Here is a 26,481-nt window from a genome sequence, read left to right as displayed (position 1 = left end):
GGGGGTTGGAAAAACACTTCAAAGTTGTTTAACACAGCATTAATCATAAGAAAAGTCATAGTCTTCAATACTTACAATATCAAGCAAGAAAAAAAAATGCAACTGTTCTAACCATTTCTGCTCATAGGAAAAAAAATGACAAATATAAATGTAATAACTAATAATAAGAAAATACAAAATTATACTAATTATAAAAAGAGTTTGGCTTTTGAAATCCTATTTAAATATATTTCTAGATAGCCTGTTCAAGTGGGGGAAAAATCAGAATTCAGTACACAGGATATTAGGAAAAAAGGATAAAAACCACAGATATAAATGACTAAAAGAGATAATATTACATACAATTCTACATTAATATATTGGAATATAAATGAGTTGGGAAAAAAGAATTAACAAATTATATCCAAGAAATAGGGATGATTCTATAGCCAAATCGCAGGAAACAAGTTGATGAAGGGGCTCAAAAGCCCTGGACACATTTTATAGAGAACTTCTTTACCAAGGAACAGAAAAGTCCTCTGCTATATTAGCCCTGTTGGGTTTTATATTTATTTCTTTTTTTAATAAAAGCTCGTTTGGGGACATTTATGGGTTTCCAATCGTTGCTGTTGTTGCTAGGAGCAGTTGAGTCTATTATGACTCACAATGACCTCAGGTGACAAAGTAGAACTGCTCCCTAAGGTTTTCTAGGCTTTAATCTTTACATGATGAATCAAAGGGCGTTCAATTTTGGAGTTTATTTTCTAATTAAGAAATATAGTTTATTTGGTAACTTGTGAGGAAAGAGTTAATACAACAGATCTAGTTGCTCACTTTTTGCATTCCTCCAAGACACCCTAGAACTATGACAGACCTTTGGCCAGTCACTGGGGATATGGCCGTTGGAGAATTCTTTGTGTTAATTGTTGATGTGTACACCTGGAGCAATGGACTATGCTATATATCACTAATGTCATAATTGCTTTGCATTAACAATATTGATGATGATATGCACCTGATTTAATTGTTGAGCTCATGAGATAAGGTTACTATGGCTTTTTGCAGAGCAGGATATGCCTATGTGTCTACCCACCATAGAATCCCAGGCCCTGAGACTCAAACAATATCTTTCCTAGCCAAAGATATTTCACACATGTTTCTGTAGTTCCTTGATAGAGATAAAACATGGCTGTGCAACCCCAATAGTGAAATATTCAAAATCTTGTGCCTGTGTTCTATGGAATGCTTAAAGAATATGTTTCATTATTGATCTTGTTTTTCATCCTTTTACTATAATAAAACAGAGTATAACCTGTTACTGAGTCTTAAGAGTCTTTTTGCTGAATCATTATTTTTGAGATTCTTACAACACAACCCACTGCACACATATACGAAAACTGAATAAAAGTTTCAAATAACATTAGTCACTTATTTTGAAGTACTTTCATATCCTATGGGAGCTCTGGTAGCAAAGTGCCTATATCATTTCTTTAAACACATACATATACAGCTAAAATTCTGTATTAATAAATGAGTGAAAAGGCAACCTGAAGAGTGAAAGAAAATATTTGCAATGCATATAACTGACAAAGTGCACATATGGACATAACTCCTACAAATCAATAATAAACACACAGCAAACCAAATACAAAAATGAGCAAGGGATTTGAACAGATATTTCACAAAAGAAGATATCCAAAAAGTGCTCAACGTTGTTATCACAGAAGTGAAAAATAAAAACACAAATAAGACCATTGCACATCTACTCAAAAGCAGCAAAAAACAAACCTGTTGCCATTGAATCAATTTCTGCTCATTTATTTTTACCCTATTGTTTTGGTTACCTACTGCTGCTTTAACAGAAATACCACCAAGGGGATGGCTTTAACACAGGAGTGTATTCTCTTACAGTTTCGGAGGATAAATGTCTGAGTGCAAAGTGCCAGGCTCTAAAGGCTTGGTGAAAGCCCCTCGATATTGGCTGTAGTTCTCCCTCTGGCTCCCGGCCCACTGAAACTGGAGGCTTTCTTCACTCAGGCAGCTGTTGGCTGCTGAGGCTGACAAACCCAAGGTCAACAAGTAAAAAGGTACAGTCCCGATATTACCAAACCACATGGCAGACCATTAATTCAAGTCCATTGAAAGCCTCAAGATCTACAGAGCATGGCAGGCTACTACCACATGAAGACTCAGCTATAGTCAAGGCTCAAGGGTGGCAAAAAGCTAGAGACTGTTCCCATGGATTTTCCTTATATACAGAAAGCAGACCACTTCCCTAAGGCAGCTACTCAGCTGCTCACAGTTGATTCTACTGTGATTACTGGTCACATCATGGAAATATTACATCGAGCTGCCCAGCCACTCAACCAGGCCCAGCCAAGTTGACACACAAACTTAACCATCACACCAATGTGCTACCAAATAGAACCGCTTCATAGGGTTTTCTTGGCTGTAATCTTTACATAAAAAGATATCTAGGCCTTTGTTCCATGGTGCTACTGGGTGCATTCAAACCGCCAACTTTTAGGTTAGTAGTCTAGCAGAAACTATTTGTGCCACCCAGGGATCTTTCTACACCCACCAGAATGGTTAAAAATAAAATAAATAAAACTTGAAATTAAAATACCAAATGAAAAAGTTTATTAATATTTTTATCTGATACATAGGAGGCTCTCAGTGAATACTCATTGAAGACAAGAAGGGAGAAAAAAAGAATATCTGAAAGCTTGAATGAATGGGAGCTCTGGTGGCATAGTGCCTAAGGCATTTGACTGCCAACCAGAAGGCTGGCAGTTCAAACCCACCAGCCACTCTTCAAAAGGAAGACTGGGCAATTTACTTCTGCCTTGGAAACCCAAAGAGGGGTCGCAATGAATCAACTCAACTCTATGGCAGTGAGTTTGTTTTTTGATTTTTTGAATGAATGGATGGATGAATGAGAAAAATTTGTCTGCATAGAATAGATTAAGAAGTTATAAATAATATGACAATATTAATCATTTATTGAATAATATCACAAAGGTTTAAATCTCCATTCAAGTCCTTACTTCCTCAAAGATATAAATTTCTTCCACTGTGAAATAAGTACATGTGACCATAACATAATTCTTGGCACATAATGCTATATGTGTGCTAGATATTTCTAGTAGAATATACAAATTCTACTCTCAGTGATTTATAGGCATCATGCCATTTAATCTTTAAAAGACCTTGTGAGTTAGACATTGATAATCATATTTCCCAAATGTGTTAACAAGATCAACCAGGTAAAGAATATTACTGAAAATGATCCAATATTGGCTGAACTAAGAATCAAATCTTAAAATGTTTGACTTCAAAAAGCCTATGTAGTTATCCACTGTGTGATACCTAACATTTAATTTGAAATGCAAACTGACTTGGTTTTCATTTCTTCATACACATGTGAATTAGAAAAAAGTATTTATTGAGCCAGATCATGGTGAGACTTTAACATACTTTTGGTTAAAAATTCTTCAAGAACCTTGGCAATATCCATTGTTGCATAATTGGCAAATATTAAGCAGTTATTGCCTATTTTTCAAACTTCTCTTTCAGTTTCCCTCTTAGTGAAAATGAAAGTTACCTTAGTTTCTATTCAGAATATGACACTATCAGAATAACAGTAGCTAAACCTAACTGACTACTGCAAATTTGCCAGGCACTGTTTTAAGAATATTAACATTTTTAGTCTCCAAAAAGCTCATCACATATGCCATTTTTCAAATGAGGAAATAGAGGGCCAGAGAAATTATATAATTTACCCTAAATTACACAGTAAGTGGTAAAGCTACTTTGTGATTCCACAAGTTGTAATTTTCATTGCCAAGGCTATTCTATTTTTCTACAAGTCTGAAACCAAAAGACCCCTTGCTCAAGAACAACTTTGTTTGTTGTTGTTATTATTAGTTGCCATCAAGTTGATCACTGGCTCATGATGACCCTGTACACAACAGTAATGGACGCTTGTGATTCATAGGGTTTTCATTGGCCGGTTTTTTAAAGCAGTCTGTCTTCATTTGGATGTGCTGCTTGAACTTGTGCAGCATCATGGCAATGTGCAAGCCTCCAGGTTGTGGCTGAACTTGAGGTGCACTTGCCTGGAATCCAACCCAGGTCTCCTTTATGGACGACAAGAATTTTACCACTGAACAAGCCCTACTCATCTTTCTACAAATACCATGAAAGCATAAGACTGCATACTCAAACACAATTCTGGTTATAGGGGTATGAAGGAAGATAACTTAGGAAAAATTCAATGATGCTGTCTAAGAAATTTGTATAAATAAATAACTACCCATAATAATCTTTACCAATTATGAAGGATATTAGACAAACACTGGCTGTACCTAGGTAAAAATTTCTGTTAAGATGATATGGAACAGTTACAGAAGAACAAATATTATATGAGCCAACATAAAGAGGCCAAAGTTTAAGTTGTTACTGGAGTGAGGCAAAGTTTATGTTAATAGTGATGTGAAGTTTTGGAAAATAATAATGGGGATGGGTGCACAACCTGAGGAACATAATCAATGTCACTGAATAGTACTAATAAATATTGTCGAATTGGCAAAGATTGTGTTATATATATATATAATCCCTCTTTGGTTTTATTATATATATAACCCCTCTTTCGTTTTGTTATATATATATAACCCCTCTTTGGGTTTCCCAAGTGATATCTCTATGGAAGTAGATTGCCCAGTCTTTCTTCTGAGGAGTGGCTGGTGGGTTTGAACTGCCACCCTTCTGGTTAGCAGTCAAATGACTTAGGCACTATGTATGTGTACATATTTATGTATAAAATAAACTCATTGCAGTTGAGTCAATTCCTACTTATAGCTACCCTCATATGTATATATATGAGCTCTTAGGTGCTGTTTATTTGACTCCAACTCAAAGCCACCCTGTGTACAACAGAATGAAACACTGCCCAGTCCTGCACCAGCTTCACAATCCTTGCTATACCTGAGCCCATCATTGCAGCCACTGTGTCAATCCGTTTCATTGAAGGCCTTCCTCTTTTTTGTTGACCCTCCACTTTACCAAGCATGATATCCTTCTCCAAGGAATGGACCCTCTGACAACATGACCAAAGTAGGTAAGACGAAGTCTGGCCATTCTCACTTCCTAGGAGCATTCCAACATCATATGCTTGTGAAAGCTGGATAACGGATAAGGAAGACCACAGAAGAGTTGATGCTTTTGAGTTGTGGTGTTGGCAAAAAATATTGAAAGTGTCAGAAAGTGTCTACTGCCAGAAGAACAAACAAATGTGCAGCTGGAATGCTCCTTGGAGGGTCAGTGATAAAGCAGAAGGCCCTTAGGGGATGAATTGACACAGTGGCTGAAACATGGGCTCAAGTATAGAAAGGATTGTGAGGCTGGCCCAGGCCCAGGTAGTGTTTCGTTCTGGTGTACACAGGGTGGCTATAAATCAGAGCTGACTCAATGGTAACTAACAACATATAAATATATATGTGTGTATGTTGTTGTTGTTATTATGTGCCATCGAGTCGGACCTGGCTAATAGCGACCCCTCCCTTGTGTTTCATAGGCAGTATCACTACGGAAGTAGATTGCCCAACCTTCCTTCCGAGGAGTGACTGGTGGGTTTGAACCACCAGCCTTCTGGTTAGCAGTCAAGTGCCTTAGGCACTATGCTACCAGAGCTCCTATATATATAAATACACACACACACACATTTCTATAAATATATATGTGTGTGTATGTATATGTATATGTGTGTGTGTGTGTATGTGTGTGTGAATAAAAAAAAAACAACTCACTGCCATTGAGTCAATTCTGACTCATAGCAACCCCTCTTTGGGTTTCCCAGGCGGCATGTAAACGGAAGTAGATTGCCCAGTGTTCCTTCTGAGGAGTGGCTGGTGGGTTTGAACTGCTATCCTGCTGGGTAGCAGTCAAATGCCTTAGGCACTATGCTTGTGTATATATTTATGTATAAAATACACTCACTGCAGTCGAGTCTATTCCTACTTATAGTTACCTCATTGGGTTTCCAAGGCAGTAAATCTTTACAGAAGCAGATAGACCAGTCTTCCTTCTGTGGAGTGGCTGGTGTTTTTGAACCAGTAAGCTTTTGGTCAGCATTCAAATACCTTAGTTTAGGCGTGGCACCCTGGTGAGGTAGTGTCTAAAGGCATTTGATTGCTAACCAGAAGCTTGGTGGTTCAAACCCACCAGCCACTCCGTGGAAGGCTGATGGGGCAATCTACTCTCATAAAGATTTACCTCCTCCAAAACCCAATAGGGGTTGCTATGAGTCAGAACCAACTTGATGGCAATGAGTTTGATTTTTGGTTTATATATATAGATATAGATATACATATACATATATATGTATGTGCATGTGTAAATATATATATGTATATATGTATGTATATATATATATATATATATATATGCATGTATAAAACAACAAAAAAAGAATTAAAAGGTATTGAAATTAAGGAAAATATAAATGTTCAATTATAATACTGTCAAGAAATATATATTAAACTGCATAAATAAACACGAGTTAAGACATACATTTTGTTATATATATCTGCATTTTTCTGTCCTTTGAAAGAGACTCAGGAGCTAATGGTTTCATCAGTTATCCTCCAAGCATTAAACATTCTTTTTATGCTCTTTTTTATGATTTGGCCTTAGTATATGTATATGAAGTATGATAAGGTGGAAACTCTTACATAGCCATGTCATGAGTGAGTAAAACAACAAATGATTATATAGAGAGATAGAGAAATATAAATATAAATATAAATAAATAAATAAATAAATATATATATATATACACATATAATGTCAGGTTACAAAGGCTATTATTTATGCAAGTAGGTATCAACAAAAGTGACTGAGAAAAAGGCATTATTTTAGCCTTAGGCTGAGCCTTCCATGTTGGCTCTGTTTCAACTTTCATTTTCATGAAACGGAAAATTGAAACTGAGCTCAGCTGAGTTAATCAGGAAAAGGTGTGTCCTTCCTTCCCTCTGACAAGTTACTAGGAGATGTGTTGATTTCCACAGCTATATAAAGTGAGTCTCTCCAGCATGCAGGGACAGCTGCAGGGTGTCCAGCCACGATGTGGATGCTCACGCCAGTTGCTTTTGCTGGAAAGCTGCTGAATGTTTTCAGGCAGCAGCTCACTTCTTTGTGGTGGACTCTGGTTCCACTATTTTTCTGGTTCAGGACAACAATTTGGTTTGCAGTTTTCCAGAGGAGACAGCAGCAGCAGGGTAAGGAATCAAAAGATAAGAACCAAAAGGAAGAAGATGAACTGCCCACTATTCCCACCAGCGTCAACTATCATTTCACTCGTCAGTGCAACTACAAATGTGGCTTCTGTTTCCATACTGCCAAAACATCCTTTGTGTTGCCCCTCGAGGATGCTAAAAGAGGACTGCTTTTGCTTAAGGATGCAGGTAAGTCCAGAATCACAGAAAGAAAAGGCAGTGCTCAACAACAGGGTAGTGGGGTAAGACAAGAGTGGGATGAGAGCATGCACAGGCTAAAGACCTTCTCCAGAACTTTGAGCCATCATTGCCCATTACACAGTGAAGATGTCATCCTGAAAGAAAATCTCAAAGACAGTTTTGGAGTGGGTACCTAGGTCTCCCTAAATTGCAGGTTGGCTTGGCAATTCTGTGGTGAATAAGTAGAACAAATTTATCCTTCCTGCTACTTTTAAGTGAGCAAAAGCATATGCAAATGCCTGGCATCTGTTCTTCCTGTGTTTGGCAAAGGGCAGGTTTGGAAGAGTTGTGCTACTGTCAGAGTTTGTTCAAACCTTGGACAGAGTGGGCTCTTGTTAGGATCCAAAGCACACATAGATTTGTTTTTTCCAGATACAGTTAATAAAGAAAGTTAAAGGGAAAAACAAATTTTGACATGAGAACAGCATGTTTAAGCCTTTCCTTTTGGATTGCTTATGTGATCTTAGTATGAAATTAAAAAAAAAAAAAAAACTATATAATTCAAATATAGAAATGACTTTGCTCTCAAGACTGCTTACTGAATATCCCCACATTATTCTCTTTCAGACATCTCAGATATAACCAGCATGTCCAATTCAAACACAACATCTTCCACAGCAAATCTGTCCTTCTGTCATTCCTTGCCTTCCTGTCTTTTGGATAGCATCTTCTAAGCTAGCTACTTCACCAGCAATATTGTTAGCTACTTTCTCTCCTTTATTAATTTTTTTTTTTTTTTTTACTGAAGTATAACATGCATGCACAAAATTGAACATATAATACCCATTGATGAATTTTCACAGAGAACACAGGCATGTAAAAAGCACTCAGAACAAGAAACAAAATATCACTAGTGTCCTAAGAAGCCCTTACCAGTCACGACTATTATCCTCAAAGACAATCACTAGCTTGTCTTCTAGCACACTGATTAATTTGGCCTGATTTTTTTTTTTTTTTTTAGATAAGTGAAATCATATAGCATACATTTTATTGGGTCTGACTTATTTTGCTCAACATTATGTTTACTTGTTCATCCACATTTTGTCTGTCAAGCAAAGACCTGCCTTGCTATTCCTAGTATACTTTAATTCATTTCTCTCCAAATCTAGAGTTGTCTTTCCTCTTTCTTCTGACAACACATTATCTTATTTAAAAAAAAAAAAAAAAGATGGTTAATTGCCCACCTAGGTCTTTTACATGACTGACAAGAGACAGAACTGATCACATAGTCTGCCAGGCTTCAGTGTTACTATAAGCATCCTCTACCCAAACTTCCTTAAATCCTCTCTGTTCTAGATACATCATACTACATCTACTCTCTCAAAACACATAAATCATCAATTCTCTGATCATAAGAGTCTCTTTTCCTGGAAGCCCAGCCACTAAAATCTCTGTTGGTGCACTTTCAAAATTCCTTAGAATTCTTGGTTCTCTTCAGGCAGAATTAATGTCCTCCCCACTCATGGCACTTTTCACAAATATTTATTATGGAACTTCTAAAATTGTACCATTTTGTTTTCTTTTGTTTTTAGTATCAGGATCTCCAAAGAGTTTGAGTGCCAAGGTTGAAACATAGCTGTCAGTATACTTCTGGGACTTAGAAAAATATGCAGACTATTGTTACTGTTGTGTTGTTAGGTACTATTGAGTTGGTTCCAATTCATAGTGACTCCTAGGTATAACAGAATGAAAAACTTCCCAGTCTTGTACCATATCACAATTATTGCGATGTTTGAGCCTACCATTGTAGCTACTGTGTCAATCCATTGTATTGAGGGGCTTCCTCTTTTTTGCTTACCCTCTACTTTACCAAGTATGATGTCCTTCTCCAGGGATTGGTCCCTCCTGATAACATGTCCAAAGTACTTGCCATTCTAGCATCTAAGGAGCAATCCAGCTGTATTTCATCCAAGACAGATTTGTTTATTCTTCTGGCAGTCCATAGTATGTTCAATATTCTTCACCAACACCATAAATAAAAGGCATCAATTCTTCTTCAGTCTTCTTTATTTATTTACTGTCCAGCTTTTGCAAGCAAAAAGGTACTGAAAATACCAAGGCTTGGGTCAGGTACACCTTAGTCCTCAAAGTGATATCTTTGCTTTTTAGCACTTTGAAGAGGTTTTTTGTAGCAGAATTTACAATATGTCATTTGATTTCTTGACCTCTGCTTCCCTGGGCAATGATTACGGATCAACGTAAAATAAAAACTAGAATATAATAGGGACTTTTTGGATGTAAGAACATCTTGTTGGATGTAGGAACATCTTTTTGGATGTAAGAATGAATGAGTGAAGTGGAAAAGGAAGTTTGGTGAAATGGGAAAAACTGAGACTCTTATTTTGGAAGGCCAGGGTTTGAGTGTGACCTCCAACACTTGCTAGATTTGACAAGTTATAATTGATTCAGAATGGTCCCAGAGAAAAGACCAAAGATATTGACATTTACCTCCCTTTCACTCCATAGTGAAACCCTCCATTTGACTAGTCTTCTCCTTAATTGCAGAAGTCCCAGTCAGCTATTTGGTGCCTCACTCGAATATAAATGAACAAAAAAAAGAGAAAATACAGGAAGAAGTAAACATATGAACATCTATAATTAGTAATTGCAGAAATATAAGGGAAAGAATTGCACATATGAAATAGGAGTGGAATGCTAAAAAAAAAAAAAAATTAGACAATATAGAGGAGTTTCAGAAATTAGGAAAACTAGATTTCCAAAATTAAAATTTTAATTGAAAGACTGAAAGGTAAAGTCCTGGAAAAATTGAATGAAAAACAAAGAGATGGACAATTGGAAGGAAAGATAATGAGAAAATTGTGGTTAAATGCAGAGTTCCAGTGTCCCAGTAATAGACTTTCCAGAAAGAGAGAAGAATAAAAATTGAGAAGTGGGACTTATCAGACAAATAATATAAGAAAACTTCACAAAACATTAAAGAGTTGTGTTTTTAGACTGAGATCTTTTCAAGTAGCCAGAACAACAAAGAAAGACAGATATCACTAAGATACAGAGTTTTAAAATTCAGAATACTAGAGAGAAGGGGGAAAAAAGCAATTATTCACCAATGATTATAAATAAGAATGTCATCAGACTTTTAAACAATATTATTAAAATTTAGAAGACAATGAGCAATGTCCTTAAAATTCCAAGTAAAAACGATTTCACTCCAAATATTATACCTGGCCAAACTCTTAATCACAAATACATGTTTAGACACCTAGTATCAATTTAATTCATACTTTACATTTTTTAGGAAGTTCTTAAATTATTTTTCCAAAATAGGGGAGGAAACCAAGAGAAAGAAGGACAAGGGATCTAGGACAACAGGCAAGAGAAAAGTGAAGAGAAATCCCAGACTGATACTAAATGATACTCCTGGGGGAGAGCTAACCCAAAAACAACCATTCCAGATCGCAATGGAAGTGGCTTCCCACTTTGTTGATCTCTAGGTTGCCTCACTGTACCCTTTGGTACATTATCTGTGTGACTAATTTTCTACATTAAAGTATATAAATTTTAAAACAGGAAAAACAAGTGACTTTTTTGGGGAGAGGGTTGGGCCTTCACTTATATACATGACTTGCTGTTGTTATGTGCCATCGAGTCGGACGGACTCATAGCGACCCCTCCTTGGGTTTCTGAGGCAGTATCACTACTGAAGTAAATTGCCCCATCTTCCTTCCTAGGAGTGGCTGGTGGGTTTGAACAGCCAGCCTTCTGGTTAGCAGTCAAGTGCCTTAGGCACTATGCTACCAGAGCTCCCATATACATGACTATTCCCATAGAATGGGACTGACATTGGGAAAATGGGATTGAGGAATAATGGGAATATTTTATTTCACTTTTTTACTTTGGAAAAATATTACTTTTGCAATTTAAAGTTAATAATGAATATTTGTAAAGTGAAAAAATATTGAGAAGGAAAATAATCATGTTTCTTCTAACAGGTATGGAGAAGATAAACTTTTCAGGAGGAGAGCCATTTCTTCATGACCGAGGACAACACCTAGGCGAGCTGGTGAAGTTCTGCAAAATGGAGTTACAACTACCTAGTGTCAGCATTGTGAGCAATGGAAGCCTGATCCGAGAGACGTGGTTCAAAAATTATGGTAAATTGCATTGGTGGACACTTCAGTTATTGCTACATTGCATTTTATAATTGTGTTCTAGATTTCCTTCCATTCTGGGCCCTGAGCCAGATCTGCTAGGGGAAAGAAAGAGAAGATTAAAAAAAAAATATATATATATATATATATATATATTCTAATCTCTTTTCAAGTTGCCTATGGAATTCTGATAGTTTTAGTTTTGTGGGTCTCTGAGTAAACAAGTATAGCAACATTGGTAACAGAAAAAAAAAAAAAGTTAACTGTACCTTTCCTGTACATTTCATTTTACCAAGCATTAATACATGTGGCCTTAGCTTAACACTTGTTATGTGTCATTGAGTGGGAACCGACTCATAGTGACCCCTCCTTGGGTTTCCGGGACAGTATCACTACAGAAGTAGATTGCCCCATCTTCTTTCTGAGGAGTTGCTGGTGGGTTTGAACCGTCAGCCTTCTGATTAGCAATCAAATGCCTTAGGCACTTCGCTCCCAGAGCTCCCTAGCTTAACACTAGTGGGGAAAATTAGCACATTTGACAGTTTTGCAAGTTCTGATCTTATTGTTTGTTTACTGTTACTTTTTTAAATACTTGTGTGTTCCTTTTAATAATCACATTAGTCAATTATGTGATTGGGCTGAAGTAGCAGTGTTTACATTTGGCAGCACAGTTGGCTGCTGAAAAACTTTAAATATTTATGTTGAGACTAATTAAATCAGAATGTCATGGTGTATGGACTGGTTGTATTGAGGGGCTTCAAGTGATTCCAAACAGCAGTCAGGATTAAGAAGCACTGGATCCTAAGTTTGCTGAGGCTCCTTACAGCTAAGCTTTAGGTATATCTACTGTGAAAGGAAAGAAGCTCTGGTGGTGCAGTGCCTAAGGCACTTGACTACTAACCAAAAGGCTGGTGGTTCAAACCCATCAGCCACTCTGCAGAAGGGCAATCTATTTCTGTAAAGATTTATCATGTTGGAAACCCAAGGGAGATCACTCTGAATCAACTCAATGGCAGTGGGCTTTGTTTTTCATTTTTTTTTTTAACATAAAAGGAGCTTTGGTGGTGTAGTGCTTAAGGCATTTGGCCACTAACCAAAACGTCAGTGGTTCAAATTCACCAGCCTCTCCATGAAAGAAAGATGGAGCAGTCTGCTTTTGTAAAGATTTATAGCCTTGGGAAGCCAATTGGGGTTTCTATGAGTTGAAATTGACTCAATAGCAGTGAGTTTGATTTTTGGTTTAATATGCATGAAGTTCTTGGGTGGCACAAAAGTTTAAATTCTCAACTATTAACTATAAAGTTTGCTGCCTGAGTCCATCCAGAGGAATCATGAAAGAAATCTTTGGCTATCAACTTCCACAAAATATAAGAATAAAAACCAGTTAATAAAAAAGATCTTTGGAAGTGCCATTCAGCATGGTGCTATAGATACACACACCAGAATGACTGGCTGACAACAAGGATCCAAGAAACTAAGTAAACGAGACACACAAAAAAAGTCTTTGGATCCCAGAACACCAAGCAGAGAGTTGAAGAAACAGACTGAGCACTGACTGGAAGAAGAGGGACAAGTAGACCAATGGAAAAAAAATGGAGATTCATGGGTTGATGGCAACCTACTGCCTGACATGGAGCTATGTGGCCACTTTGGTAACACATAGAAAAATGATATGTAGTGAAGTCAAGAAAGAAACCACAAAGAGAGCACAGCTATTATCAAAGGTTAACTGCAAACAATCCTGGAATGAAATAACTAGATGGTCAGGACTTGGCCAGCAACAGTGCACCCTTGGGAAGTGGGTAATTGCAGAAGCAGTATAGATTTGAAACCAGGGAACCATGGGGAAATGTATCCAGAGCTACCAAAACAGACTGAGTCATCTCAGCCTCAGTGAAAGAGGCAATGTAGGAGGGAGAACATAAACGTAGTAGAGTAAAGGGGAGGGACAGATGGGAAGGTGAGAGCTCCAGTTCCTCCAGTGAGTGCAAGAGAGGAAGAAGTCATGTACTTGCCTGCCTACCACCCTCCTATCCCCAACCTGATAAGCAGCAGCATCCATGCTTCCACACGCTACCCTCCTCCCATCCCCCCACAACCTTGAGAGCAGCAGCATTTATATTTCCATGCACTCATCCAACTCCTTCCCATCCCCTGGCCCAGTGAGAGGTGGCAACTGTATGCTTGCCTATGTTTGTCTGCCTGATACCCACCCACCCCAGCCTGGTAAGTGGCAGCAACCGCCTGCTCCCATGTGCTGTTTACCCACCACCCAACCATCCTGCCATTCATCTTCCGGACCAGTGAGCACCAGTGAATCCATATTCCTGCACAATTACCCACCCACCTTCCACTCCTCCTGACCCAGCATGCTGTGGCAAACACCTACTAACCATTCCCCAACCAGGCTAGGCAAAAAGTGCACTCATGCAGCCCCCCCTCCCAGCCTACCATCCAGCCCTACCCACTAAGAGGCAGAGAGAGCTTCCCTCATGCACATCTAACTAATACTCCAGAGAGTGGTAGAAATGTCATATCTGTGTGCCCACATATATGCCACCTATGAGCACCCGCTGACTTGGCAAGAAGATAACAACCCACTGCTGCCTGCTCCACTCACTCAGCACACTCAACACAGCTGCTACTCTGCCCACTGAGCAAGTGACTTCACCTGTTCCTGCACCAGAGGACTGATGACAGATGGCTGACAGTACCTACCCAGCTGGTCCTCAAGGGGCATAATCTATGTGTAATTGTAATTCCAGAATGGGAGGCAACAAAAATAAGTACAGACAGAATGAAGGTGAAGATTACTGTATAAAACTTCCCTAATTTCATGAAAGATGAGAATAAAACCATCCAGGAAGCCCAACGAACCCAATACAAGGTAGACCCCAAAAGAAAATCACCAAGAGATACCATAATCAAACTTTCCAAAACCAAAGAGCAGCTTGGGAAAAATAAAATATTACAAAGACAAAACAATAAGACTGAGTTCTGATTTCTCAGCAGAACTATACAGGCAAGAATGTGATGGAATGACATATATAAAATTCTGAAAGAAAAAAAAAATCCCAACTAAGAATTATATATCTAGCAAAATTGTATCTCAAACACAATTGTGAAATTAGAACGTTTCAAAATAAAAAGAAATTAAGGAAATTTGTAAGCACCAGATCATCTTTACAAATTGGTAAGTGTTGCATATATACTCACATATATATATAATAGAGCACATAGGGGCACAGTTATAGAAGCTACTTAGATATCAGGACTGAACTACTGGACTTGAATGCTAGAGACCATAGTCTTGGGGGACATCTAGATCAATTGGCAAACAAATATTCTACATCCTAGTCTGGTGAGCAAAGTCTGGGGTCTTAAAAGTTTGTAAGCAGCCATCTAAGAAGTAACTTGTTCTCTTCCCACGCAAAACAAGGGAGAGTGAAGAAAATAAACACTCAAGGAAGCATATTAGTCCAGAGGACTAAAGGACCACATAAATCACAGCCTTCTCTAAACTGAGACCAGAAGAAATACATTAAACCTGGTTACCACTGCTAAATGCTCTGACCAGGACCACAGTAAAAGGTCCTGTTTAGAATGGTAAAAATTGTAGAACAAAATTCAAATTAAGTTAAAAAAAAAAAAAAAAAAAAAAAACAGACTTCCTGGTGAAAAAGAATGGAGAAATCCTTGAGACTATCATCCTAAGACAACCTTCTAATTTGAAACTGAAGATACTCTCACAGCAGTCTGATCCCCACCATACATGGGGAGCCGTGAGTCAAGGACTGATGAGTTGGCATTTAACAACAGCAACACATGCGTACATGTATGCCAGAGTTTCTAAATAATCATGTACAATTATCTGTATTATCTTATTATGTGTATATATTGTTTTCAGGATTGTCTCATATAAGTACCAAATGTCATTCACATCTCAGTGATGCTTGTGAGTTGTTTTGGTTCTCTAGTGCTACTCTAACAGGAAATATCACAAATAGGATGGCTTCAAACAAACAGGGATTTGTTCTCTTACAGTTTTGGAGGCTAGAAATCTGAGTTCAAGTGCCAGCTCTAGGGAATGGATGAAGGGCCCTTGACCTTGGGCTTCATCTCTGCCTCTTGCTCCTGGCCCACTGAAGCTAGAGGTGTCTCTTCACTCAGGCAGCTGCTGGCTGCTGAGGCTGACAACCCCAAGGTTGACAAGTAAAATGGCACAGTACCAAAATTATCAAACTACACGGCAGGTCACTGATTCAAGTCCATTAACAGTCCCAAGACTGGCAGACAACACGGCAGGCTGTTGAACAACAACTCAGCTACATGCAGGATTCAATTGTGCCAATAGCTACAGAAATCTTTCTCAAAGTGTCTTCTTATATACAGGAAGCAGACCACATCCCGAAGGCAGCTACTCAGCTGCCCCAGTAGATTCCACCATGGAGTTGATTACCAGTCTCATCATGGGGAATAATTACATCCAGCTGCCCGGCCACTCAAAATCAGGCCTAGCCAAGTTGACACACAACTTATCTACCACGTGATTATAAGAAAATATTATTTTTTTAAAAAAATTATAACATAGAAATAAACAAGATATGTTTTATAATAATGAGATATAAACTATCTAAAAGGCTTGGTTTTTGGATAGAAATGTTTAAAAGTTTTCATTTTCCCTCAGGTGAATATTTGGACATACTTGCTATCTCCTGTGATAGCTTTGATGAGCAAGTGAATGTTCTTATTGGTCGTGGCCAAGGAAAGAAGAACCATGTCAAAAATCTTCAAAAACTAAGGATGTGGTGCAGGGATTACCGAGTGGCATTCAAGATAAATTCTGTCATTAATCGATTCAATGTGGAAGAGGATATGAATGAACAGATTCGTGCACTAAACCCTGTCCGCTGGAAAGTAAGTACACAGTGTTGCATTTTCTGATTTTTACCATGAAAACATTCAGGAAAGCCTTTCTTCAAAGAAACCAAAAGTGATATGATCCAAAGAATTCTGGCATACTGAGCTAGCCTGGAAACCTAGTCCTTTATCCTTCTTCTACCTTTGTTAAATGATCAACTACTTAAGCTTTATTTGCCTCAGTTTTATTGTCTGAGGCAAAGAAATGGAACTAATTTCCTTCTGGAATATTGTAAAAATAAGTTCAAAAGGTCTGCCAAGTACTTGGAGATGTTGTAAAGGATATTTGCTTATAAACTCTAAAGTCCAAATTATATCATTTTTTAAATTTAATATTACTAGATTTCTTCTTAAAACTCTTATTTAGTTATAATGAATATATTCTCTTCATAAGTTCTGATGTTATTAAGATTTTTATTGAACCGTAGAAGACATTGTGGGCAAAGCCATCCAAATTTTGTCAAAATACCCATGTTGTGCTTGAGTGTACTTAAGATTCCAACTTGTATTTTGATCTCCCATTCTGTACCTGAAATAAGAATAGGTGCTGTAGATAAAAGGATGAATAAGACATAAGCTTCTTAAGGTGCTCACTGTCTAGTGAGGAAGACTGTCATGAAAACAAATAATAAAAACATCATGTAATGAAATGTCAGTGGTGATCTGAGAGATCACAGAAAAAGGAGTGACTGAGGAAAGAAATAAAAAGAGTTAACAAAGAAAATAATATTTAGGACAGTTTGAGAATTTACTCTAAGCCGACATAATTTTAGAGTAGATCTGAAAACCACATTTATTAAATGTTATGTAGAATATTCCTTACATAAGAGCCCTGATGACCTGGGATCTGTTCTGACTCTGTCTTTGATTAGCTATCACTTTTTTGTCATCTTGGACAAATCATCTGCCTTCTCTGGGACTGAAGTTTTCATTTTCAGATGATGATATTACTTATAATGAAATAATACCAGAAAGATAGATAAACATATATTCATGTATAATGAAGTATTGAAAGTGAGTATTTAATGACTTTGGAAAACTATCCTTATATATTAGTTGAAAAGCAAACAGATTCTAGAGACTTTTATAAAGATATGTTAAAAATCAGAAGCAACAACAAAATGGTGAAAATACTTCACTCTTGGTTTTAGAATTGAAAGTTATTTGTTTCTTTTCTTGATGCTTTCTTTTACCCCATGTTTCCTTCAAAGAATATCCATTATTTTTCAGTTTGAAAAAAAATTAGATTATATGACAAATGTAGGAACTCTGGTAGCGTAGTGCCTAAGGCACTTGACTGTTGACCAGAAGGCTGGCAGTTCAAAACCACCAGCAACCCCTTCAGAAGGAAGATGGGGCAATCTACTTCTGTAGTGATATTGCCTCGGAAACCCAAGGAGGGGTTTCTATGAGTCGGGTGCGACTCAACAGCATATAACAACAACAACAACAACAGCATGACAAATGTAATATAGATCAGTTGTTTTTTTTTTTAAATTATATTTTAGGAGTGTATTTGCTTCTACTGTCATATACCTGAATTTCGGAGTTAGCTTCATTTCCCTAAATCATTGTCTTTATAGAATGTTTTTTAGTCTTCATTGCTTAAAAGGAAATGAAGCTTGGATCAGAGGGAAATTAAGAGGGATGAAAATGATGAAAGTTACAAAAAAAAAATTACACTTGTTTTTCAGGTCTTCCAATGCCTAATAATCGAGGGTGAGAATTCTGGGGAAGATGCTCTAAGAGAAGCAGAAAGATTTGTCATTAGTGATGAAGAATTTGAAAGATTCTTAGACCGCCACAAAGAAGTTTCCTGTTTGGTGCCTGAATCTAATCAGAAGGTTGTATAAAGCAAAAGTTGTTTTATTTACCATCACAAGTGTAGATTGATTCTGAACAGGGAAATGGCTGCTTCTTGTCCAATGCAATCCACACCTTCTTATTTTAGAGGGTACAGGATGGAGAAATGAAGGAGTACAGTCTTAGGAGCCAAAGTTGAAGTTCACCATCATCTGTGCTACCTTCCAGTTGTGTGGGCTTTTAATGAATTCTGTTTTCCCATTAGAAAAAAAAAAAAAAAAGTTTGTGTGTGTGTGTGTTTACAAATACTTTATACATATAAATACACACACATATACATAAGTAACACACATATATATTGATATATATATATAAATACACACACACACACACACATATATATATATATCTCAAAGCAATACTGCCTAAAACAGAAGGAACTGATTGGCACTGTATTGGTATCAACAGTATATGTATTGATATTAACACTATCACAATATTTACTTAAATTATCTCCATGAATAATTTCAAAAGTTGCATAACAATGTAGAAGAAATGATACATCAACTCTTTAGTTATCTAAAATGGCTACATTTGGGTCCATATTATTAGTATAAACTTCATATAATTCATAGGCTAAGCAATATTGACCAAAGCCTGTCTGAACTATGGAGTTTCCAGTTGTTACTATAGGCACAGTGAATGTTTCAATGGTGTGTTATAAAAAGGTAAAGAAAAAAGAATTCCTATTTCTCCCTGCCATAGTGTCGGAAGCTTCTTATATGTGAAAGTTATAAAGAAATTAATATATATTTATAATATAATGAATATATATTCATAAGAATATATATATATAATTCATAATAATAAAAAAAAACCTCACTGCCATTGAGTCAATTCTGACTCATAGTGACCCCCATTGGGTTTCTGAGGTGATAAATCTTTACAAAAGTAAATTGCCCAGTCTTCCTTCCATGGAGTGGCTGGTGGGTGTGAACTGCCAAGCTTCTAGTTAGTAGTCAAAGCTTTAGGCACTATGCCACCAGAGCTCCTTAATTCATAATATCTTAATTGTAAATATATAAACAAAACCCACTGCCATCAAGTTGATTCCAACTCACAGCAACCAGCAACCCCAATTGGATTTCCAAGGCTATAAATCTGTACAGAAGGAGCTCTGGTGGCATAGTACCTAAGGCATTTAACTGCTAACCAGAAAGGTTGGTGGTTCAAACCCACCAGCCACTCTGCCAAAGCAAGACTGGTCAAATCTACTTCTGTAAAGATTTACCACCTCAGAAACCCAACGGGGGTCGCTATGAGTGGGAATCAACTCATTGGCAGTGGGTTTGTTTTTTTGTATTCAGAAATGCGGAACTTTTTATGTAAAAGTATAATGCTGTAGGTTGTAAATAATTGAAGGCAACCTGATATTCAGGATGTAGTGAGCAGGTAATTTTTTATATGTTCCCAGAATGAATGTTATACTAATCAAAAACCACATTTCAAAGAATATTTAAAATACTAAGTACCAAGGATAAATTCTCAAAACATAATCCAAAACCCAAAAAAGCCAAACCCACGGCGAATCATAGCAACCCTATAGGAAAGAGTAGAACCGTCCAAGAGCTTTTCCAAGGCTGTAAATCTTCAGTGAAGCAGACTTCCTCATCTTTCTCAGGCAGAGTACTTGATGGGTTCGACCTTCCAACCTTTGGGTTAGTAGCCAAGCTCTTACACACTGAGTGACTAGGGCTCCTTTTATAACACTGTTTACAAATTAGTACAGCATGCGAAATTCAATTAAGTTTAATTCTACCTAATGTGCAAAGAAAATATTTATATATGTGTATAGCTCAAATTAGTGGGTGTATCAGTAATTTTTGTTTTCTTTCTTTGTAACTTTATGAAATTTTAAAATATTAGCTTTATCACTTGAAAATTAATTAAAAAATGAAAACTTTTCTCATCTGCTACCAAAAAAGTAGATCTGCAGCAAAATTTCTCCCTCATCTGTTTATAAGATGTTAGAAATTTCAAAAACAGAAATTATCTCCTTTTGCTTTTGACTTCTGAGCTTCTTGATAAATACCAAAACCAAACTCCCTGCCATTGAGTCAGATACTACTCATAGGAACCCCTCCTTGGGTTTCCAAAGCAGTATCACTATGGAAGTAGATTGTCCAACCTTGCTTCCGAGAAGTGGCTGGTGGGTTTGAACCGTCAGCCTTTTGGTAAACAGTCACATGCCTTAGGCACTATGCCACCAGAGCTCCTTCTTGATAAATAGTTGGAATTTAAAAGTTAATGTTTAGTACAGCATGGTTAGTATATCATTTCATTCTGGGAACATAACAATATCCCTGAATGAAAGACTGGCCTTCCAAAAGGAGAGAGAACATAACAAGAAAACTGTCATATCCATGTACTATTTTATTTGAGTTTTTAAATCCTAACTTCATTATGTAGTTAATGTAAGATAAAATAAAATATAATATTGTTCTTGGATCTGCTAGGCCTTTTATACATCTCAGACAATTTTCATAAATGCTTTATGAGCTAGGTTTTATTATCCCCATTATACTAATAATGAGGTAAAGTCTCAGCTGTTAATTTACCTGATTTATGTCAGAGACAGGCACATTAGAGATAAAATCAAGATTTTGATGACCCCAAAGCCTATGCTCCTTCTACTAGCCAGTACAACTGAAATTTTATTGTGTAGGCAAATTACCTGGGGATCTTTTTGAAATGCAGATTGAGATTCAGAGTATCAGAGGTTAGACCTGAGATTCTGCAATTTTAGCCAGAGGTGGCTAAGCACAGGATAAAGCAAACTATCACCTGAGGGACAAATCTAGCCTGCTGCCCACTTTATGTATCTTATAGCTAAGTGTGGTTGGGAAAATAATCAAAACAGGAATAATGTTTCATGTCCAAACAAAATTGTATGAAACTCAATTTTCAGTATTCATAAATAAGGTTTTGATGGGACATAGTCATTCCATTTTTTGCATGTTATCTGTGGCAAATTTCAGGCTACAACTGCAGAGATGAGTAGTTGTGAAAGACCCGTAGAGCCAGTAAAGTTGAAAATACTTACTATTTGATTCATTAAGGAAAGTTTGCTGACCCCTGCTCTATACCAGTAGAAGCCAGAACTCCATAAAAGTAATGTCGTTGTTGTTGTTACTTGCCAATGAGTCAGGACCCTGGCTCATGGCAATTCTATGTGCTACACAGTAGAAAACTATAGAGTTTCCTTGGCTGTAATCTTTACAGAAGTGTCCTGGTTACACAGTAATTAAAGCAATTGATGGCTAACCAAAACAGAGATGGTTCAAATCCACCAGTTGCTCCAGGGGAGACAGATGAGGCAGTCCACTTCTATAAAGATTTACAGCCTTCTGGCAGTGCTGTTTTGTTTTGTTTTGTTTTGTTTTGTTTTTGTTTTTGTTTTTCCTATAGGGTTACTATGAATCAGAATCAAATCAATGGCAGTGGAAATCTTTACCAAAGCAGTTCACCAGGACTTTCTGCCATGGAGACGCTGGGTGGATTTGAACTTCCAAACTAGATTAACAGCTGATCACAAACCACTTGCACCACCCAGACTTACAGGAAAATTAGAGCAATATTAAAATCTTCAGTTAAAGCCATGTTGTAGCCCTCAGATTAAGGGGATTCTGATTTATATCTCATGGGGGCATTGGTGTTTTAGTGATAGAATCTTCATCTTCCCTGAGACACTCAGGTTCAATTCTTGGTCAATGTATTTCATGCACAGTCACCACTGGTCTGTCAGTAGAGGCTTTCATGTTGTTATGATGCTGAACAGACCAAGACAGACTAGGAAGAAAGGCCTGGTAACCTACTTTTGAAAATCAGCCATTGTAAGCCCTATGGATCACACTGGTCCACTCCTCTGCAATCCATCATGGAGAAGGTGCAGAACCAGGCAGTATTTCATTCTATTTCATTTATTGCTATGAGTCAGGGATGACTTAAAGGCAACTAACAACAGCTCCACCAGCAATTAACAAATCAAAAAGAACAAAGTGTATGTGAGGTGGACACAATCACTGTGAATATTGGATGATAAAGGAAAAAAAAAAAACTCTCCCATAGCTTGAGGAATGAGGAAATTGAGCTTGGGCATTTTATAGTCAAAGAAGCTGTGAAGGTCAAGAGACTAACATTTGACTTGCTCAGCATGGAGACATCCAGGCTTGCTCTAACTTGTTGCAATATGACTGGATGGACATCAATAGATACCCCTGGACAGGTGTATTAGGTGGTGATGGGGGCAAAGGCTGGTGACTCATCTTATAAGGTACATACCAAAAGGCACATACACGACACAAGAAAAGTTGAATACAGAAGTAATAAAACAACAACACACAAACATTGTAAGATAGACCATTGAACTTGCATACTGAAAACTACACTTGAAACTAAATTTGTTTTAATTTCTTCTTTGCAGATGAAAGACTCCTACCTTATTCTGGATGAATATGTGAGTATTTCTAATGAGTTATGAAATGATCACTTAAAATGTAATTAAGCAGCAATGACCGAGTTGAGTTATAATGAGTATAACCACTTAGAATGTGGCTGTCGTTCTTAACTAGCATTCATATTTTTCTTGTCAATGATTAGTATGAATATTCTAGAATCCTTTCTTCAAAGTGTCGAAGTGTGAATTCTGCACTTTGACACACATTAATTATCTTGAACCTGGGTCTCTGTATTTGCTGATGCTGTGGTCCATTCTTAGCCCTTTGTGCTACTTTGACTGGGAGCTGAAAGCACTTCCAACCTCACCCACAAGCTCTGGGCCTCTTTACACTGTGCTTCTTCACAACACACAGACTCCTACTGCACTCTGGGTCTCAGCCCTAATTGTCTCAGGTCTTTGCTGTACTGGAACTTGTTGTCTTTTGAACCTTGCCTACATCACTATGTCCCACATCACTAGGCTCCAGGATTTTACATATTGGAGATAAAAGGTTGAGATGTTGGTACTTATCTCCCCAGAGGCCCTGAGCATCTTAAATTAATTGTGTTTTTTTTCCACAGACTTCCTTTACAGAAGAACTTAGAGAAACTTTTCAAGCAATTTTAATTAAAAAGGGTAACAGGAATTTTCTACTCTTAGAAAAGACTAGAGATATTAAGTAACTCTCTTTTAGAGAGTCCAACTTAACCAGTGCCTTCCAAATTATTGATCACATCCTGGAGCTCTCATATCTAAGCTCTCTTTTCCAGCTCTATTAAAACATAGCACTCCAGTAACTTTTTGCTGATGAGAGATTAGGTTGTCTTCCCACAGATGGCTATTTAATCTTAATAATTCAGAAACTACCAGTTTGCCTTCTGACTGGTAAATGTTGACCTTTGTGAGGAGAGGCTTACAGGTCCTTTCCAAGCACCACTATCCATACTTCCACTGTCTTCCACAGAAAAAAGAAAATACACACTTCTTCAAATTGAAATGCAAACTACTTTTCCATTTTCTCCCTTTTTTTCTAGATTAGTAAACCTTTGCCAATATTTCTAGCAGAAGACATATAATTCCCTTCAAAGACCCATTTTTATGAAAGAAGTTCCAACAATAGCCATGTGTTCAATATTTAACTTGGATTTAGTTTTTTGAAAAGGGTAATTGTGACTTTTAGTATTTCATTATTTCCAAACTAATGAATGCTGCTTTAGAGTAATTTTATCTCTTGTCAATGTGAGCTTTATGGAGCATAACGGGAAATGTGAGAAGGCAAAGCTTTCATTTATGAGGTCAAGGTAGGTAGGGAAATTCAAACCAAATTTATTTCTGAAGTCCAAATTATCATGATGGACTTGAGATTTTGACCAATGTTCCATCTAGTCTCCACATAGATATAACAAACATAGTTGAATAAAAAGGTGCTTCTGACAATTTAATAACATTTTAATTCAACAAATCTAGCTTGAACTTCTACAAAACTCTCAGCATCCTGGTAGCTCATAAGAATAAAAAAGACCTTGTCCTTGCTTACAAGGTGCTTATCTTTAGAATAAAAAAACCAAAATATTTAGTGAATTATATGATTCTTCTTGATCTCTTGCCTATCTTTCTTTTCAGCTCCTCTCTTACCATTGTCTCCTTTTTTCAAAGAGGCATTTATTTTATTCCAGCAATATTATCAAGCTACAATTTCCTAATCATACTATACTACTCCATGCTTCTGAGTTTTTGTAATATTGTGCTCTTGAACTTGCAAATCTCAAAACATAATTCATATATCAACTTTTGGAGATGCTTTCCCTTGTTAGACTTGTATATAATTCTATTTAACATACACTTAATCAATCTGATGTGTTTGTGTCTGCCCCTTCCATTAGAATGAGTGTTGGTTGAGTAGAAAGATCCCCCCACCCACTGCCATTGAGTTGGCTCCGACTCACAGTGACTACTCCCTGGGTTTCCAAGGCAGTATCACTATGGAATTAGATTGCGCAACCTTCCTTTCAAGGAGTGGCTGGTGGGTTTGAACCACCAGCCTTCTGGTTAGCAATCAAATGCCTTAGCCACTACACCACCAGAGCTCCCGAGTAGAAAGATAGGGTCCAGAAATTTAGTATGTTCAGTAAAGAATTTATTGCACAGTTCTTAATAAACTTATGTTAATATAAGTGGAATACCAGAAATTATTTTGGGTTACACCCTTAAATTGGGTTTTATAGGATATATTACATAAAAATAACCCAATTTCTGTCATGACTTTCCTAGATGCGCTTTCTGAACTGTAGAAATGGACGGAAGGATCCTTCCAAGTCCATCCTGGATGTTGGAGTAGAAGCTGCTATAAAATTCAGTGGATTTGATGAGAAGATGTTCCTAAAGCGAGGAGGAAAGTATGTGTGGAGCAAAGCAGATCTAAAGCTGGACTGGTAAAGCTGGAAGTGGAAGAAGCCTCTAGTCCAACTGTAGGAGAACATTACCCATACTCGAAATGTGGCTGTCATCACCAGCAATGCTATGTGCTGGCCTTTCTCAGTGGTCAGGAATTTGACTTTTTATTGCATAGGACATCTGATTATCTGTGGCAACTGAATATAAAAATGTGGATAGTTGAAATCCACATACATTGCAAAACCTCTAACTTCAGTTAATTAGTTTATTACTTTATTACTATTGAGAAAGTACTTCAGTTCTGGGGCTTGATTTATTTCAAAACTGGGCTACACAGTAACAAAAAAGTCTAGATGAACTAGGTATATACAAGACGTATAATGAAGTTCATAAGCTTCAACAACTCTTGTAGCGTCTATATTTAATTTGGATTTGATCTTTGTAAGCAATGTCCTTTATGATTCCAGGATTTCAATTTTTGATCTCCCTGCCCCAGTTTATTCTTTTGATCATCAGTTCTTCTCTGGTAAATTTTATTGAGATACTGGTTTTCACATCTAGAAAAATTACAAAAATCTTTCCTCCACTTGTTTGCTCTTGTTGGCATGCTCTTCCTTTTCTGTCTTTATACCATTGTGACTTTGATTTTTACATAGAAATTGAGGAATATTCAGCAGATTTTTTAATACTAACATTCTTACCAGTTTTCAATAAAATACAAAGAAGGAGAGGAGATAGGTAAAGATGTTCTGAGATGGTCTCTGCCCACTGTGACTATCCAAGCATTGCCATCTCTGTAACTCCTCTTTCTCTTCAAAGATTCTTAAAAAAACATATTTTTATATTCCCTGATAAAGTTGATATGAGTGTGATAGTTGGAACTGTGTGTCAACTTGGCTGGACCACAATTCTGTGTGGTTTAAGCTGTTGTGATGTGGTTATTCCCATGATGGGATCAGATGATTATATTTTGAGCAGGCAATCTGTTGAAAGGGAGTTTCCCTAGGGGTGTAGCCTGCTTCCAGTACATCCAAGGACATCCTGGGAAGAGAGACATTCTTCTGTGGATCAGAATTCTGTTGTGCTGTCTACAACTGTCGGTGAGTGAACAGTCCACCATTCATCCTGGCGATCTTGGATTCGTCATTCCTTGGAGTCAACAGCTGTTGTGTCCTGCCTGCCAGCCTTGAGCTCCTCAGCTCCTGGGCCTGCAAGAGTTGGGAAAAGCCTCCAGCTTGACATTGGATCCAGGAACTTTGGACTT

General features: G+C 37.3%; 1 protein-coding gene across 1 annotated transcript; it reads left to right on the top strand.

The window, feature by feature from the left end:
• Positions 1-7,102: 7,102 nt before the first annotated feature.
• Positions 7,103-25,259, top strand: RSAD2 (radical S-adenosyl methionine domain containing 2). The gene is made up of 6 exons (XM_007935125.1): positions 7,103-7,442; positions 11,444-11,605; positions 16,290-16,519; positions 18,217-18,366; positions 22,809-22,841; positions 25,095-25,259. Exons 1-6 carry the CDS (start codon positions 7,103-7,105, stop codon positions 25,257-25,259), a joined length of 1,080 nt encoding a protein of 359 aa, XP_007933316.1.
• Positions 25,260-26,481: the final 1,222 nt, after the last annotated feature.

The sequence above is a fragment of the Orycteropus afer genome, unplaced genomic scaffold, assembly GCF_000298275.1.
Source record: "Orycteropus afer afer isolate SDZICR_OR568_19922 unplaced genomic scaffold, OryAfe1.0 scaffold00025, whole genome shotgun sequence".
In the NCBI taxonomy this organism is placed as follows: domain Eukaryota; kingdom Metazoa; phylum Chordata; class Mammalia; order Tubulidentata; family Orycteropodidae; genus Orycteropus; species Orycteropus afer.
Note: the sequence above shows the minus strand (reverse complement) of the source record. Positions and strands in the feature narration are given on the sequence as shown.